The 18,728-nt window shown below is 42.3% G+C and overlaps 1 protein-coding gene across 3 annotated transcripts in view; it reads left to right on the forward strand.

The window, feature by feature from the left end:
• Window positions 1-18,728, forward strand: part of dpy19l3 (dpy-19 like C-mannosyltransferase 3) — a 104,637-nt gene that overhangs the window by 8,017 nt on the left and 77,892 nt on the right. For all 3 annotated transcript variants that reach the window (XM_034103542.2, XM_034103556.2, XM_034103552.2), the window contains exons 4-6: window positions 10,036-10,126; window positions 16,342-16,463; window positions 17,590-17,735. In XM_034103542.2, coding sequence (XP_033959433.1) covers window positions 10,036-10,126; window positions 16,342-16,463; window positions 17,590-17,735 — 359 coding nt within the window. The remainder of the gene's footprint in view (window positions 1-10,035; window positions 10,127-16,341; window positions 16,464-17,589; window positions 17,736-18,728) is intronic.

Genomic DNA, 18,728 nt, shown 5'->3' on the forward strand with positions numbered 1-18,728 from the left:
TCCTGTTGAAACTTGATGCAGCCGATTGAAATGTTATACTCGAGAGATTGCAGTTTCCGACTGTTTCCCTCATGAAGAGTACGGGGACATGTGTTTCGTTTTTTACTAAATTAACTCAAAGTGAAATGAAATGTATTGATTTAATGTTATCTATAAGCGAGTCATACAAATATATTCCAGAGTTACTTTCATTTTGGAACATGTGTGTGTCTTGGTGAGAACGAGATAGACACACACATGCAACAATGGCAGGGCACCATACAGTCAGCAGTGCGTCAGTTGGATACAGGTAGTCAATTGATGCTTTTTTTGCGAGTTTGGCCGAGCAGACCTCCTCTCAAAACCCCCAAATGTGCATTGCATGGACACCCACCTACCTCCCGTCTGCACTGTGTCATCTGTGAGTATTTGTCCCAGAGAGATAAAGCAGCTCATCCAGTTAAGTGAGCGGAATCCGTACGGACACAGTTTGTCATCCTATGCGGTGTGAATGGAAGAAGCAGACAGATGTGTTCATTCATAATAAATGCAAGTCACTTTAAAGGCCATGGCGAACATTTCCCTGAAATGTTCCCACTAGGGCTGTCAGTCGATTAAAAATATTTAATCGCGATTAATCGCATGATTGTCCATAGTTAATCGCGATTAATCGCAAATTAATCGCACATTTTTTATCTGTTCTAAATGTTCCTTAGAGGAATATTTTTCAAGTTTTTAATACTCTTATCAACATATGAGTGGACAAATATGCTTTATGCTAATGTTTATTATCATTTGAACAATGACAAATATTCTCATGAATATTAAACAACAACCTCTGAACATTACAAATATTCGCCTCAATTCAACATGGAACCTCTCTCATACAATACAAATGGTGTGTGCGTGTGTGTGTGTGTGTGTGTGTGTGTGTGTGTGTGATCGTTGGAGCTATGTGCAACTCAAGGCATATGCTCGAACGGGAGCTGCCTGGACGCTGCAATCATGTTGCTGCAATCATGAGTGTGCTGACTTCTCGTACAATGTCCCGCTGTCTGGATGCCTGCATAAAGTCAAGTGCTCGGCGCAGTTGTGTGGATACTATAGGGCGCTCCTCTGTTTTCATTTAAACAGCTCCTTATATCCGTTAGCGCAGCTAGCTAGCACCAGATGCTAACAACAACAATGGCCGCGTTCACACTGCGGTACGGTAATGCACGTAAGGTCTCTCTCTCGCTTGCTCGGGCCACACACACCCTCCCGGTCCTCCCGATGGCCAGTCGGTGCCTGCCGGTGAGCGTGGAAGTGTGGTCTGCCACAAGCGGGCGGCAGGAGCGGGGCTGTCAGCAGCATCAGCTTGTAGATGGTATTTTAAACTCGATGCGCTCTGGAACTACGGGGCGGCCGAGGAAAAAAAATACACATGCGTTAATCGCGTTAAAATAATTAGTGGCGTTAATTTTTTTTTTGGCCTCGGTCTCAGTCTGCATTCACACAGAGACGGCTACATCTAAAACAATGCTGCTTGCATGTGAAAACCACACGGCACATTGACATTCCCAGGTCATGGGAAAACAGCAACATGTCGTCTTCCAACACCTGGAAGAGGGTGCGCAAATATGATCACATCACCCCCGTCCTTAAAGCACTACACTGGCTACCCGTGGAACTGAGGATCGAATTCAAGGTCTCCGTCCTCACCCACCAGTGTGTCCATGGAACTGCCCCTCCCTACCTCAAGGAACTCCTCACCCCCCATACCTCCTTGCGGACCACCCGCTCCAGCAACTCCAACTTCCTCAAACCCCCCAGGACTAAGCTCCGTACTATGGGAGACCGGGCCCTCTGCTCGGCTGCTCCCAGCCTGTGGAACGCTCTCCCCGACCAAATGAGAGCACCACAGACCGTGGAGGCTTTTAAAAAAGGCCTCAAACCCCATCTCTTCAAAAGAGCCTTTGCCTAGACATTTTTATCACCCTTTTATTTATTTTTGTATTGCTTTTTTATTAATTCTACCGTGTTGTGTAATGTTTATTTATACTGTTCATGCTCACTACTTGTAGCACTTCGGGATTTGAAATCAAATATGAAGTGCTTTATAAATGGAACCCATTATTATTATTATTATTATTATTATTATTATTAAGGCAATCTAGAATTGTTCGAGTTCATCCCATACAAAACTCTGCATCAATTAAAATAGGCTGACTCTTTGTGTATTTGTCTAAGTGCACGGCTTTGGGGAAGAAGCTCTGGTTGAGACTGGGGGTGGGAGATGCTCATGATAAGGAGTCTAGTCAGGAGAGTTTGCAGCCTATGCTCTTTGATGCTTTGGTCATAATTCTGTATTATTTTTATGGTGTGCTTAAGTGTGTTTCCATACCAGACAGTATTTGATACTGAATAGAAGATCTGGATTATGACTGTGAACAGGACAACACTGTCTGACTTAGTTTTTTGAGTTGTGTGTCCATAAATAAAGTCTCTGTATGGCGTTCTGCATTGAACAGGTGGCAACATTAGGTTCCTTGAGGTCGTTGCAGATGTGTGCGCCAAGGATCTTGTGGGAGTTGGTTATTGTGATTAGTTGTCTGTCAATGAGCATAGGTGCTCTTCTCGATTGTCTTGTTCCGAAGTGGATTTCTGTCGTCTCTTTTTCCATTCACGACCAGCTCACCCTCCCTGCAGCCTGATAGGCAGGACTGGGACAATCACAGCCTCTATAACACCAGACATGGAGAGAAACTACGTTTGACAACTATGCAGATTACAATAAACCCTTTGCATCTCACATCTTGGACACGAAAGTCTAAACTTACCTGCTTGCTGTTGCTCCCTCTGGTCGCTGATATCATGTATTTGACTACCTGCTGTTGGAGACCCACACGCACACGTATTCTCTTGTGTCCTGGTCAAGTAGGATAGAAAGAAAGAACAATGCTTGAAAGTCATTTGTGACTACTTGACGCTGTGTTCTGACACTACGTCCCTATCAGAGTGTTGGCAGTCCGTGGAGAAGCTGTTGAACAGAAAAGGGACTGGTTTTAAGCTAGGGCTGCAACAAACGACTAATTTGATAGTCGATTAATCTATCGATTAATGAAACGATTAATCGACTATTCGGACTATTATGCCTTGCACAATTTCTCAAACGCTCTGATTTAGCCATCAACTTTTAGATTTAGCTTGAGGTTGTTTTAGGCATGTGGAAACTAACAATGAAGACAATAAAGATGAATACTTGATTAAAAAATACATATTATTAAATTAACTAAATAAATTGTTTACAAAATGATCATTGCTTTTCATTTAAATTAAATAAATAATATTTCACATCAAAAGAAACAAGTGTTTTAGCAAATAATAAATAATGTGATGAACTGTAAACAGAATAGCTGAAACTTTAACAAACTAACTAATTCAGTTACCTCAAATCATTACCCCATGTTTGTATAATGTAGTTAACTCCGTGTGTTGCTGCTAGCATACATAACACCTGACGTGGAAACGTTGCTCGTGGACGGGGCTACAGAGCTGCTAGAAAGACAGTGGAACCCGGTGCATTCCTCCGTCTGGATGTGGAGCACTTTTGCTAAATGTTTATACAAATTGCTCGTGTTACCGCCCTTACATGCTAAACACTTATTGCACTTTTGGCAACGAGCAACGAGACGGGTAAAGTTTAACCGCACCTCGGAGCGCGTTCTCCCCGCCACCTCCGCAGTGTGTTGCTGCCAGAGCCATTTAATAGAAGAGTTACGACATCTCCGTTCACTCCAATGGACCACTTTTTTACAGCAATGGCGGATCGTGGAGCCTCTCAATCGTTCCCCGGAAGTTAGCGCCAAGGCTGGCAGAGCTGTGGAGTTGCAGCATAATACACCGTTCGTGACGGACTTTTAAAGGTAAGAAGAAGTTTAAAGATGTATATTGCGGATATTATCAGTACATCTGATTCAAATGAACATGTGTATTAAAGGATGTCAGTGGATTATCCCTAAATTAGTAGATTTAGGGAACGTTTACAGATAACAGATTAAGCTAGCATACCGAAGCAAGTTAGCAACACACGTTGAACAGCCTTTTAATTGTAAATTCCGTTCTCTCTGTCATTTCGTCCAACATGTTGAATTAGAGAAGAGGGGCTTCTAAACGGGATTGTATGCGGGGGTGGAGGGAGTTAAATATTAGATAAATATAACTTTGGTGCGTGTAAGAGTGAGTGTTTTTAGCAGAGCCATATTGTGTCCTTGTGATTCTGTTGATTATTACCTGTCTGTATAATGTTGCAGCTCAGCTGATTCTGGATTGATGGCAAAGGGAGAGGGACTTAAGTGAGAGTGAAAACACAAGGTACGTTTAATACTACTGTTTTATATAAGTAAACACGTTATCTCCCCAAGGCAATAGGTGTGCTATATAGGTGTGTATAACCCTTTCTCCTGTCTGTTACTCCCTCTCTCAGCACAAGAACCAGAGGGGGGTTCAATGGAGCCTGAATACCTGCACTGAGACCCTCACCCTGCACCCTGAGACCCTCACCCTGCACCCTGAGTCTCAACTCTCAGTGTTTTTCAAGCCTTTCCCTGTTTTTTTGTATTAAACAAAACATGAAGCTTTCCCAATGGTGTGGTTTTCGTTTTGTGAAAAAGTGCAAATGCAGTGTTTGTATATAAATCACATATTTTGTTGCTGTTGGTCGTGAAATTGCTCCTGCTGACTTGAGCCAGCCATTTTTTCCTCCGCTCTGTGTCAGTGGGGAAGCCGTACATTCGTACTCCTTTCTCTGAGCGATTTGAGCATCCCCAGGCAGCACATCAAACCATGGTGGCGACTAGGAGGCAGCACAGCAAACCAGGACAACACGGAGGAAAAGGCACCGACAAACTGCATGATATGCTCTTCTATGTTTATTGAATTCCATGTATTTGCAATGGATGTTCCTAAAGCAACACATTTAACATCATCATCATCATCATCATCATCATCATATCCTGTCGGTCTCCTGTCCTTTCTGAAAGCCATAAAGACGACATTAGTCATTTAGATAACTTGTGTCCTCAATTACCATGGGATTACTGAAACTACCATGAATTTAAGAAAATGGTAGAAATGAATCCAATCTGAATTTTAAAGCATTACTTTAGATCCCCTCCCTCTAAATGTATCAATAAACATTAGAAAGTGATCCTCCTGACTACCATACAAGTTTAAGAAGATACTATTGGTTTGAAAGAATTCAAAGCTATAAATAAACAGCAACAGGCTCTTTAACCAAGGCACTGTTAGTAACATGTAAACTAGTTGTTCACACTAATCCTAATATTATCACTTAATATTAGCAAATTCGATTTTATTTTTGAAAACATATTGATGTAAATACATACACATATCGATTTGTTGTATAAATATTGCAAATCAAAACCTTTATTCACTAATAATTACCAAAAATCGTAGTTCTATCTCCTGTTTTCAATGCATTCACATTGCCCGCCATGAACTTCCGGGGAACGATCCCTCGTCTACATGAACCACGTGACGATAACCGTTTTTGGACTTCCGGTGTCGTAACTCTTCTATTAAATAGCTCTGGTTGCTGCCATAGGGTTGCTGCATGTAGCAGCCGCGTGTGTGTAAACGGCCCCGCCCCCTCCCACACAGACCAGGGAGAGAGATCTCGTCTGATCGAAAATACATCATAGACGCATTTGTTTGTCTTTTTACATATTATAAACGAGCTGGCCACACTAAGACTGCGATATAATGTTTTTGTATCAATAATACATGACATATATTTTTTAAATGTCTCCAGTACCAATAACGTTGTTGCTTAACGGCGCGTAAAACGCACGTGATGACGTCACCAACGAATCGACAACTGAATTAGTTGGCAACTAATTTGGTAATCGATTTTAATCGATTAAGTCGATTAGTTGTTGCACCCCTATTTTAAGCTCACATGTGCCTACGACATCCGTTGTGTTGTGGAGGGAATGCGGTAGCAGCGTCAGCCTCAGGTCAAATGGTCTGGAGGGTTTATTAAAGTTCTGTATCTCTGACACACCTTTACAGTGCTTATCATCCGCCAACATATGGATTGAGACAGCTGGGGATTGAATTCAAAAGTTAAAAAGCCATGTTGGTTCTTTTTGTACATGTGCTCACAGCTGGACACCAGTTTGTGATCCACTATCTTTTTGTTCACCGCAATTTTTCCAGAATGATATTCCAACATGTTCCCCTCGCTAGTCCCCTCCCCCACTCCGACCCTAACTTATTCTTTTCCTGTGTGTTTTTATAGACAAGAGGTCACCAGTAGTGACTCTTTTCTTTCCCTCCCTCCCTCCCTCTCTGACTGCTCCAGTTATCTCCAGCACAGCCTGTCCGTAGACTTACTGGGACTCAGTCCTCCTCACGCATGTTTTTCTCTTTTGTACTTAGTAGCCGATTTGAGAACAATTACTTTTTGTTTAGTGTCTGTGAGGCGTTCAAGGGAGGCAGATGTGGGTCCTTGTTACAGTGCTGCACGACATGAAGCGGAGGGAATATAATTCAAGGCCAATGCTGAACAGACCTTCACTTGGATTCTTCAAGCACCACATCAGAGAGATGAGAGTTATCCAGGGTCTTGCAGAGGCTATGGTATCGGAGCAACAGAGAGAAAAAGATCGGTGCCTTCTGTGACTAGCTTTCGGGGTAATGAGCAATGTGTGAACTTGTGAACTCTGCCTGTTCTCTTTGACCTTCATTTAAACTACGGATTAGCCATCTCATCAGAGTTCTTGGGGAGACGCCAAGGCTTGTTTTGCCTCGAGCATACTCAAAAGGAGGATCTGGAAGGAAACAAGCTGCTCATTCCCTTGGAGAAAGCTTTTTACATTTTTCCTTTGGCAAGAAACTTGAAGCGATTAAAAAGCAAATTTACTTGGACTGACTTCAAGAAAAGAAAAACACACTGCATTTAAATGTCTTCCTGTAATGGATGTGTATCACTTCTACGGCTCAGCCCCGGAGCGTGCTGTTTATCTACCTGAGTTGAGCTCATCAAAGGACCCAAGAACATATTGATGATCTCCGTGTTCCCGGGAGATGGAGCTTCGTAAGAGAGTAAAGCCGAGGAAACTTCAACGTACTTTGGGCCGTTCACAAGATGCAGCAGCTGCAGGGAGATGCAGCAGTAACATATGGGGGGCAGGACGATCGAATGCCTCACAGCGAGGCACAGGGGAGGGTTACCTGCTCGGAGGATCCGGTGCTTGTTCCGGTTTAGAGATTCGACCCCGGTGGCCTTGGCGACAGTGTGTTTCCATGGCAGCCGGGCTGTTATTAGCTGGGCTGCTGGCACTGGCTCAGGCCTGGTGCGTCAACGCCATTCACGAGAATCTGCTGTGGTTCTCTCAGCTCACGGTAGGGGTTACACTGCGGCGTCAATCTGAAGCTTTGATTAAAAGAACCGCACAAGCTTGCGGTAAGAGTTCCAGGGGTCCAGGCGGTAACGTGGGGCATATACAAACGGTCACACCTCTCAGCTCTCCAATCTTAGCTCACAGTAGGAGTAGGTCCAGCGACTATATTTGTATATGTGTGAATATATAATTTATTTTTATTTTCAACTGCTCGTCATCTATTATCGTCCATGCCGTTATGAGCAGCCCTGCCCCTTCATTCATTGTGACGAATCAGTCAATCCAAGATATCCTTTTTTTATTCAAAAGCTTCCTGCTGTGTCTCGAATAACGATAAAGTGGACACTTGGTTTACATTTTGTGAGTCATTTTCAAGAGAGCTGAAAAGGGATGCTACAACGTACTGCTGGTGTTACAGATGGCCACTACACAGGGATATCATGATACAGTCAGGTGTACAACTAGAAATAGGGATATCATGATACAGTCAGGTGTACAACTAGAAATAGGGATATCATGATACAGTCAGATGTACAACTAGAAATAGGTATATTGCAAGAAACAATATGTATGTGTGTTCGAGAAGCACAGGGGAGACTTATAGAAGCTGACCCTCTTTACTTTTCCCTGTAGTTAAGAGGGCCAGAAATGAAAAATGTACTTTGGTCATGATGAGCTGCAGAATTTATTCATGGGAAAGATTAAACCTACACTGTTTATTTACGACCACTTGACAACTTTACTGTTCCTTCCTCCTTTCCACCAATTGCCAACAGCTGTCTCTGTCCAATCATTCGCTAACACCATACATCAAACGCAAACATGTAACCACATATGCCAGGTGCTGGTTTCAGACCCTGACAGAAAGGTCATATAATTACGGGTGGTGCTTATGCTGGTAGTTTACTGATGTCACTAAACTTAGAGGGCGAACATTTCCCAACCAATCAATCACAGCTTATTTTTGCTCATTATGTTCTGAGTCTATTTTGTGAAACAAGAGGTTGATACATTCTTCTTGCATCTGTGTTTTGCTGTACTGCCTAGTTTTCCGCCAATGGTGCGTTGGGACGTTGGGACGTTGTTCTTCTGACTTCATTGTGTTACAAAGACGATGCTTTTTTGCATGTCGTTGTTCTGACTTGAGGGGGCTTTCTTGGAACATTTCCAGTTGGGAACACATTTTTCAGATTATTTAAACTTGAGTCCAGACCATCTACCTCGGAATGTCAGCAACAGTTCAACACAAATTCCATATCGGCCCCGTGATTCAGGTAGGCTCCAAAGTTGAATAGGTTATTTCTTTCTTGGACCATTCCAGCAAGTTTCAGAACATCCAATGGACAGAAGAGAGCTGAACATGTTCACTCCTCACTCCTTAGGTAACTATTTGGGTCAATTATGCTCTGGTTTCCACTTGATTAATCAGGTCATGGTATTTGGCTACAAAGGGACAATTAGGAACATACTTAAAATATGGAACATTTCTTACACATAATATATTTGACCGCACTTTTTAGTTTTTTTCAGTAAGTTTAATCAGCTGAGCCGTTTCCTCTAAGTCATTTAAAAACAGGTTTTATGAGATGTTTTTATGGTCTCTTTACTAGAAACAGCAATCTGTAAGTCATTACTGAACAATAATGACATCACCGGCACTTTAGTCATACTCTCACTATGCTTAGGTTTTTCATAGGTAGTTTTTGAAATCCAACGGAAATATGAAAAGGATAATCCTGGAGAAACAATTTGAGAGACTTTGAGTTAAAGCACAAAGCCGATATGTCAACAAAATATATCACTACACTCAAAGAATGTGTTTTTAGTGGAGCACAGCTGTAAAAGCTATTCACAGAGGGAACATGATGGATGGAGGATTGAGTTTATATTCTGCAGCTGCTTGTTCACTGTTTGCTCTCCGTCTTTACGCTCTAGTGGAACAATCATCATACATGGCAAGCAGGAACACTCCTGGGAAGACATCGTCTAAGTACACACATAAACACACATCAACACACTTGTGCTATAGTTGTTGAGCATTACGAGTATTTAAGCTTTTTCTTAAATATATTCTTCAAGTTTTCCATTATTCTTTGCCACGATAAATGTGTATGCGGTAGGGATGTGCATCTCCATCACTGAGGCCGATGCGATGCGCATCTCGATACGTTGCCACGATACATTAACGATACATTTGAAACACCAGGCGATGCGATACGATTCACCCCTTTCGCGAGTTCAACCCAAACTGTAGCCGATGTGCACTCTTTCAACCGGTGCACTCGCATCTTGAACGTTTATGCCGGTTCACCGATGCAAATCTGTGAATCTTAACATCCCTAGTATGCGGCTATCTAGCCTCTTCTGATTATTCCATGTTATAGATATATCTGCCTTTTTAAGTAGCAATGGTATAGATACAAAAAGGTAGTTACAAAACACATATGTATTGCTTAAATTGCTCACATTAATATTATCTGTCAGAACTAAATCAATTGATTGAAAACAGTATAAGCACAGGCTTAAAAAGAAGAAAGATTTATAGTTATGGCGGTATTCTACTTTCTCAAAAAGTGTTTCATCTGTTTTCCATGTTTCAGAAAACAGAAGTCTTTGATGTCTTTGACTAAAATCCCCTTTCTGCTTTCAGGAAGTGGAGCGTGAGATCTCTTTCCGGACAGAATGTGGACTTTACTACTCCTACTACAAGCAGATGTTGCAGGCCCCGTCCATACAGGAAGGTATACATCATTTAAAATGGCCCAATTGTGCTTCTTGGGTATTACCTTTCCTGTAGGTATATAGGTTCTTTTGCATGTAAATGGTCTGTAAAGAATAAAATCACTGTGGTCCCTCCAGAAATATTGGCTAGCTGTCCAACACATTGTACGTTATAGGCTAAGGCAGTGGTTCCCAACCTGGAGGGCTTGGGAACCACTGCCCTCCAGGGGGGGGCTGAAGCGCTATTGCAGGGGGGACGTGTGTAGCTTGGGAAGAAGTTGTAAACATACATTGTTTGCTCTTAAAATCTATAAAATTGACACATTTTTTACTCAATCGGCAGTTAAAAGAAAAGTGGACGCGCCCACGACAAGCCTTTCAGCTATAATGCCCAAATCAACAAAGTATGATGAGGCATACATCTCCCTTGACATCTAAAGCTCCTTACACACCAAACTGACACCAAAGAACACGTCCCGATGGAACGTCGGCTCACGTTGCCTCACGTCTCCTGCGTCTTGGCCATGTTTCGCACTGGAACACACCGCAAAGACTTCAGCCGACGGCCAAGTAGCACGTACGAACTGCGCATGCGTGAGTGGCAATAACTCTCCTTACCAGCAGGCGGCGGTAGTGTGTATTCGTCATTCAAAAGAGGCAACAACCGGAAGAAAGACTGCATGATAACCGAGAGAAGAAGAACAGACTGCGTGATATAGAATTATAATTGGGAGGGATGTAACCCTCTTTAATGGTCACACATGCAGAGCACACACAGTGACATTTGGCCTCTGCATTTAACCTATCCTAGTACCAGGAGTCTAGTAGTAGGAGCAGTGGGCAGCTAGTGTACAGCGCCCGGGGATATAAACAAACAACAAATAGCGTGTGCGTTCCATTTTCACTCTACAGCGAGAAGCTCATGGGGCTTTCCCGAACCTGTGTCGAGAGCTGGAGTTAAATGAAATCTCAGATTTGCCTTCTTAATAGTTTGTTTGGGTCCCTCAATTCCGTTAAGCTTCTCATGCACTGATTCGCTAAGCTGAACAGCCAATCAGAGTGATTTCTTTGGCTGACAGCCTAGCGATTCAACATGTCGAAGCGGCGGCGGAAGGTGTCGGCACGGCCGAAAAGACACGACGGTGCAGTACACACCAATCTGAGTAGGGCGACACGACGCTCATCAACGGCCCGACATCTATCGACGCCGAAAATCGTGGTCGGTGGTCTCTCTTTCTCTCTCTTTCTCTCTCTCTCTCTCCCTCTTTCTCTCTCTCTCTGTGTGCGGGGGGTGGGGCATCTCGCTCACAGACTCGCTCACAGACAAACAGCACCGTGCACACAGAGATCCGCTGGGGGAGAACAGAGCGTTCAAAAGTGACTATCTACAACGCTCGATGTGGTCGATGCTCTTTTTTCACATAAACGCGGAAACACGAGCAATCTGTCCATCAGTTGGCCAAAAGGCATCATGTTCATACGGAGAAATGCACCGTTTTCGACTTCCTTAACTCTGAGTTCTGTTGCCCCAATTACGTGTAAGGTGGGAGAAATACTCAGATCAAGTACTTAAGTAAAAGTAGTATACTGCAGGGTAGCTTGTGAATTTACTCCAGGTGTGACTAAAGTCTGATTTAACACTTGATTATATTTCACATCATTCATCCAGATCTGTAAAGTAACTAGGTAATAAATATGTTTAGTAAAAGTACATAATTTACCTCTGAACTGTAGTGGAGTAGAAGTACAAAGAAGCAAAAGTGGAAATACTTAAGTACCTCAAAATAAGTACAGTACTTGAGTAAATCTACTTATTTACTACCACCACTATGTATATGTATGTTATGTCTGCTAGCAGCCCATAATCCACACTATACATACAATAAATCAATGTTAATTCTCTTTCCAATTAGTTTAGTTTTTCCCTTAAAAAAGAACAAAACGAACCTATAATAAAAATACTGTTAAAGAACCGGATCGATAAGCGGTACTAGTAATTGTTTCAATTAGGCCTCATTATTTCACAGTGGCACAGGGACATCTGCCAATACAAGCACTTGTGTTCATGTTCATCCATAATAAAATATAAAAATATGCTTGGATCTTTTTGTCTTGTTATTATTAGCAGAGAAAATGTAATGTTTGGTCAAATTAATTGTATAGAGTTGTACAATCTCGGTGGGAACCGGGTTGGGGGGGGGGGGCTCGGAAATATTTCCAATTACCCATGGGGTTTCTCACTGAAAAAGGTTGGGAACCACTGGGCTAACGGACGGGACCTCTCTAACCAATCACAACAGAGCAGGCCAGCTAACCAATCAGAGCAGACTGGGCTCTGGTTTCAGACAGAGGGTGAAATACAGCACAGGCCGTATGAGACGAATAAAGAGCTTTTTGAACATCAAAGAAACACATGGGAGACATGTCCCAGGAGAGTTTTATCGCTCACACGGTCAACAGCCATAACAACTACATCTATTTCTCGCCATCGTAATGTTATATAAATCAGGCTGTAAATAATGTATTAACAAATCCCTCTGTCGAGAAACTTTAGAATATAGATCCAACAGCGCTGGAAAGTTTGCTCTAAGTACTACTAAAGATTTCTGCCTCAGAATGAGAACACAATATATACCTTGAGAAAACGACCTTTACGGATATGTATTGTCAAATTCCATACAAGAAACGAAAGGGGAAACTAATTGCTAATACCATGAAATAAAATGATTGTATTGTAATTGATGTGTTTTTTATATTGCAAACGTTCTAAAATATTTAGTTTGAATGTGCAAATGAGGCATTATCTGATACTAACTTAAGCTGTTAAGGGAGACATCTTCAGACAAAAGCAGACAATACATCAGGATGTGTCTTTTTTATATTTTTCTTTTCTACTCGTCCGAGAGAAGACACAACATGCCCAAAAGTTCAGACCAGTGCATGAAAAAAAACACTTGCGTCTGAGTTTGAACCTGCATGTATGGCCCTTTTGCAGGATTCTTGTTTGAGTCAGATGTTTTAACCAACTAATGGAGCTTTATTTAGAAGTAATTGCTATGGTGATTGAAACATAGTCTTATTATACTTTTGGTAATTCTATTTTTACATGGATGGAGACACCATACAGCTGTCTCTACCGACATCTTTTCCCTCTCCATTTTCCAACCAGATCAAACAAACCAGTGCTGTTTCTGAGACGCTCAGTCTAGTCTGAGGGAGACGAGTCTAATTATTTCTTCCCGTTATCCTGTAACATTTCTAGTTGGAAACTGGCCTAATTTTGCACTAAGGCAAATAATTGAGCTGAAGGCTAATCGGCGGAGAACTGGCTGACCTCCCTTTCACTCTCACTCTGCACTCCTTTATTTTTCTGTCTGCAGAGCGGCTGTGTCACAGTATTAATGGTACTGGGGGGGGCAGAGAACAACATGTGGCATAATGGTGGAAATGAGACAAATGTAAGATTGATGTATGCAATTAGGTGAGATGGGAGAAAGTAAGCATACATGGAAAGAAAAGGATGGAGGAAGGCGTGAATAGAAAGATACAGGATGAGTGGGTGGGTTGTGTGTGTGTGTGGGCAGCAATGGATCTTTAGTTTAAAGCTCTTACATGGATGAAAAAGGCAGAAAGGATGAGGCTGACACACACCGGCCTGCAGCAGAAACTCAGCTCTTTGCTGTCACGCTTTGTTCCAGTCAAAACAGATACACAGAGACCATGCTGCACCCACTGCCCCTTCTGGAATACTGACACCAGTGTGTGTGTGTGTGCACGGTCATATAACATCAGTACCAGCCTTTTTGCATGCAATGGGAGGAATATAGGAGAATATGCATTTATTTTTAATACAATGTGGGTGTTATATTAGTTTTTCTTGCCAATAAACCTCACCAAAGTACTTACTGAGAAGCAGTCAGAGGAACAGCGATGGGAGTAGAAAAAGGGGCAAAAGGGCTAAAACTCTCAGTAAAGCTAAAGGGATTACATAATTTGTCACTATTACATTACATTGCATTTAGCTGACGCTTTTATCCAAAGCGACTTACAATAAGTATATTCGACCAGGAAGACACAACCTTGGAGAAAACAGAATCATATAAGTACATCGGGTTTCATAGAGCCAAGTATTTCAAGTGCTACTCAACTGGCTATAGATAAGGCAGTCCTTTATTAGTATATAAGTGTTCTGTTAGCAGTTCTTTGTTAGTAATTATATTGCTCGAAGTGGAGTCGAAAGAGATGAGTTTTCAGTCTGCACCGGAAGGTGTGTAAGCTTTCTGCCGTCCTGATGTCAATGGGGAGCTCATTCCACCATTTTGGAGCCAGGATAGCAAACCCACGTGTTTTTGCTGATGGGAACTTGGGTCCCCCTCGCAGCGAGGGTGCAGCGAGTCGTTTGGCTGATGCAGAACGTAGAGCACGCGCTGGGGTGTACAGTTTAACCATGTCCTGGATGTAGGAAGGGCCAGATCCATTCGCAGCATGGTACGCAAGTACCAGTGTCTTGAAGTGAATTCTAGCAGTTACCGGAAGCCAATGAAGGGAGCGGAGGAGTGGCGTGGTGTGGGAAAATTTAGGAAGGTTGAAGACCAGACGAGCCGTTGCATTCTGAATGAGCTGCAGAGGTCGGATGGCACATGCAGGTAGACCAGCCAGGAGGGAGTTGCAGTAGTTTAGGCGTGAGGTGACGAAAGCCTGGACCAGAAGCTGGGTCGCTTTCTGGGTCAGCTGGGGACGCATCTTCCTGATGTTGTAAAGCGTGTATCTGCAGCAACGGGTTGTAGCAGCGATGTTTGCAGTGAAGGACAGGTTGTTATCTAGGGTCACACCCAGATTCCTTGCAGTCTGAGTCGGGGAAACAACAGAGGTGCCAATGTTGATTGTCAGGTCAAGAGTGGGACAATCTTTTCCCGGAAGGAAAAGCAGTTCAGTTTTGTCAAGGTTGAGCTTGAGGTGATGAGCGGACATCCACTGAGAGATGTCAGCTAGACAAGCAGAGATGCGTGCGACGACCCGGGTCTCTGAGCGGGGAAAGGACAGAATGAATTGGGTGTCGTCAGCGTAGCAGTGGTATGAAAAACCATGCGGGCTAATGACAGATCCGAGCGAGTTTGTGTACAGGGAGAAGAGGAGGGGACCAAGAACAGAGCCCTGAGGGACCCCTGTAGTTAATTGACAAGGGTCGGACTCGGACCTTCTCCAAGTTACCCTGTAGGTACGGTCTTTGAGGTATGAGCTGAGGAGGGAAAGTGCAGAGTCTGAAACTCCAAGGTCTTGGAGAGTGCGAAGGAGGATCTGATGGTTCACCGTGTCGAATGCAGCAGACAGGTCCAACAGGATGATGACAGAGGAGAGGGAGGCTGCTTTAGCAGTGTGCAGTTCCTCAGTGACAGCAAGGAGGGCAGTTTCTGTGGAGTGACCACAGTAGTTTATAATGAATGTTTACTATGAATGACATCTGTCATTTGACAGCAGTCGTGTGCATGTATTTTGTCTGGAAAGGCTCAAATATCAACTTTCCCCCCTGAGGGAGTTTCTCTCCCATACACTCCCCCGTGCCTGAAATGCCTCCATTGGACCATCCATCACTACATAACACCCACGCTTATTTTGTATGTGATAGGCTAAGGGGCGGGACATCTCTAGGCATTGATCAATCACAACAGAGCCGGCCAGCTAACCAATCAGAGCAGACTGGGCTCTGGTTTCAGACAGAGGGTGAAAAGAGGTGCTGCAGCACAGGCAGTATGAAAACAATAAAGAGCTTTGTGAACATTAGAGCATGGAGACATGTCCCAGTAGAGAGACACCACATACTGATATGAACCTGAACATGAGCATACTAGGGCCCCTTTAAGTTGAGGTAGCGTCATAAAAAGACTATGGGAAATGCTGACATTTAAGACTTTATGGAGAAAAAAACCTGCAACAATGCTCTTTTTTTTACAATTGAGCAAAGGAAATAATGCCTGAGGCTTTCAAGGTTGAATGCACTTGATGATTTCAGTCATCTATGGTGCTCGCAGCGATCACTGATTTCAATTGAGGCAGAAGAATCTGTGTTTTTAGGGGTGGAAATACATTTCAAGCACTTTTATTGTTCTTTAACAAGCACCATGCTCTGGAGGGTGAGCTTTGTGAAACATTCATACCCAATCATTATCATTATCAGTCAATGTCGCCGTGAAGAAATGGTGGCATTTTAAAAGAGTGTGTTTGTGTGTGTTCCCAGGCCTCTCAGATTTGATCCATGACAACTTGACAGAATCCAAGAGGACCATCAATCTCCTTCAGCGGATGAATATCTACCAGGAGGTCTTCCTCAGTGTTCTCTACAGACTGTTGCCCATACAGGTACCCCATCACTCAGCTGTCAGATATTTACAAGGGCTTGTAAAACACAATAGATTAGAGTAATGCCCGCCACTATTACAGGATGATTGACTCGCTCTCTGACTGTTCTTGTCATTTCATACAATCACAATTATACCACAATACGCTGTTTTCTTTTGTCATACATATTGAATAAGTACTGCCATGAATAATAATCATACAGTGATCAGCTGTTTACATGGATATCAAAGCATGACACGAAAAATTAAATATTTACTTTTCTTTCAATAGCTTGAGTATGAAAAGAGTATGTTGGCAAAATATATATTATATGAATCAAGTAGTCTGTTTATTTGTTGGCCTGTTAGAAAAGAATGATGGCACTGAAACCAATGCCACGCCCTGGGTTTTAGCAGCTTACTACCAATTCTGACATAAGCTAATAATAATTAAAATGTCAACAGCGAGGAAGAGCAACCTTTATTTTATTATCTTTTTTTATTTATTTGTTGTCATCACCATGACAACAAATACATATTATTTGTATCAATGGTATTCATTTGAATTTAAGTGAAGTCATGTCAGTCGATGTATTTCATTATTTATTATCGCATTGTTGTTATGTACGTTTTAAAAAAAAAATGTTTTTATGTTTTTCAATGTGGAAAATGAATAAAAAAAATATAGTAAAACATATATATATCTATATCAAATTCAGTAGCAAAACTGTTTGTTATTATTTTATGTTAAATATATAAATATACACATTTTTGTATAAAATATTCATAAGCTTAAAGTGATTCATTTGACCCTTGATCATAATAAGAGCTTTTCACTGCAGTCCGTCAGGCTGTTGATCCGCTGTGGCATTTAACATTTTGGTCTTTTCTAGCCGACATGTCTTGGCACACTTGTACTTGTCACGTCGGAGGAGGAAAAGGTTTCTGTATCGGCAGATCAATTAACTGAGCAGCAGTTACTTAGCTGCCTCAGAGAGCTCACTGTGACACGACTGAAATATCAGAGCAAACTTTGAAAATGCCACAGTGTTCCTGAGAGTCTGTCGCTGGCTCTAATGAACTGCCGCTCTCTCTGTGTGTGTGTGTGTGTGTGTGTGTGTGTGTGTGTGTGTGTGTGTGTGTTTCAGTCCTATCTGGAGCCAGTGTATTTCTACATCTACACAGTGTTCTCGCTCCAGGCAGTGTATGTGATCGCTCTGTACCTAACTGCATGGCTCCTGTCAGGCTCCTGGCTGGCCGGCACTCTCACCGGGGTCTGGTACATCCTCAACAGGTGAGCAATAACGGTGTGTTCTTGCGGCAATGCCCCTTTCAGACTCAAACTCTGATAATGTCACGCCAATTTCCCATGTCGGCACAACATAGGAGTATATTCTTAGGTTTGATGCTCACTCAAGCTCGACAAATCACAAATCGTCAGTGTCCATGTAAGTCATTTTGTGATAGAACAAGGAGTGCAAAGCAGTTAAAGAAGAGATGAAAAACCCATCTTTTTACCAGAGGGTGTAAACAATGGAAGCAGGGATGGGAGGGTAACTTTAAAAATGTATTCCATGACAATGACTAGTTGCCTGTAAACATTCATCAGTAACCTAATCTTGGTTCCAAAATCATTAAGTAATGTAATCTGATTACTTTCTGTTACATTTTAGTTACCTCTTTATCAAATGCAATGCAATTAAATAAGTAAGGAAGTTGCTTACTTAAGTTTATTATGACAGAACAATGTCATCTTGGAAAAGAAGAAACCAAGATATTTAGGATCAAAGTGTGTCCTCTGCTCAGAGATTTGATTTATAGGTTTGTAATCCTGCGAGTAATCCCATTTTTTTTTTTTTTAAATGTAACAGTAATCTAATTATGGATTTTTTTCATGTTACTAAGGAGCTATTTGTATCGTGATGATGTAATCCTGTTACATGTAATCCCTTACTCCTTAAGCCTGGATGCACATGTCAAACTTTTGAGATGTTTCATTGACTTTAAAACAGAAGTGAATGATTCCAACATGTGTGTAAGGTCTCAGTAACACACACACGGTGTGGGATTTACACAGAATGCATTGTGTCCGCTGATCCCTCCACTTGCTCACGCTATCTTCCCCGTCTCAACGTTGATTCACAGATATATTGGGCAAGCACGCTAAATTGCAGCTGAGTGCAATTCTCCCTTTTCTGCATCTGATTGCAATTCTCCAAGTGGGGATGTTGCTTTTGTGCCAAGATCACAGCAGGCAGGACAACAGAAGAAAGGGAAATAAAAGCTT

Source organism: Pseudochaenichthys georgianus, chromosome 3 (genome assembly GCF_902827115.2).
Source record: "Pseudochaenichthys georgianus chromosome 3, fPseGeo1.2, whole genome shotgun sequence".
Taxonomy (NCBI): Eukaryota; Metazoa; Chordata; class Actinopteri; order Perciformes; family Channichthyidae; genus Pseudochaenichthys; species Pseudochaenichthys georgianus.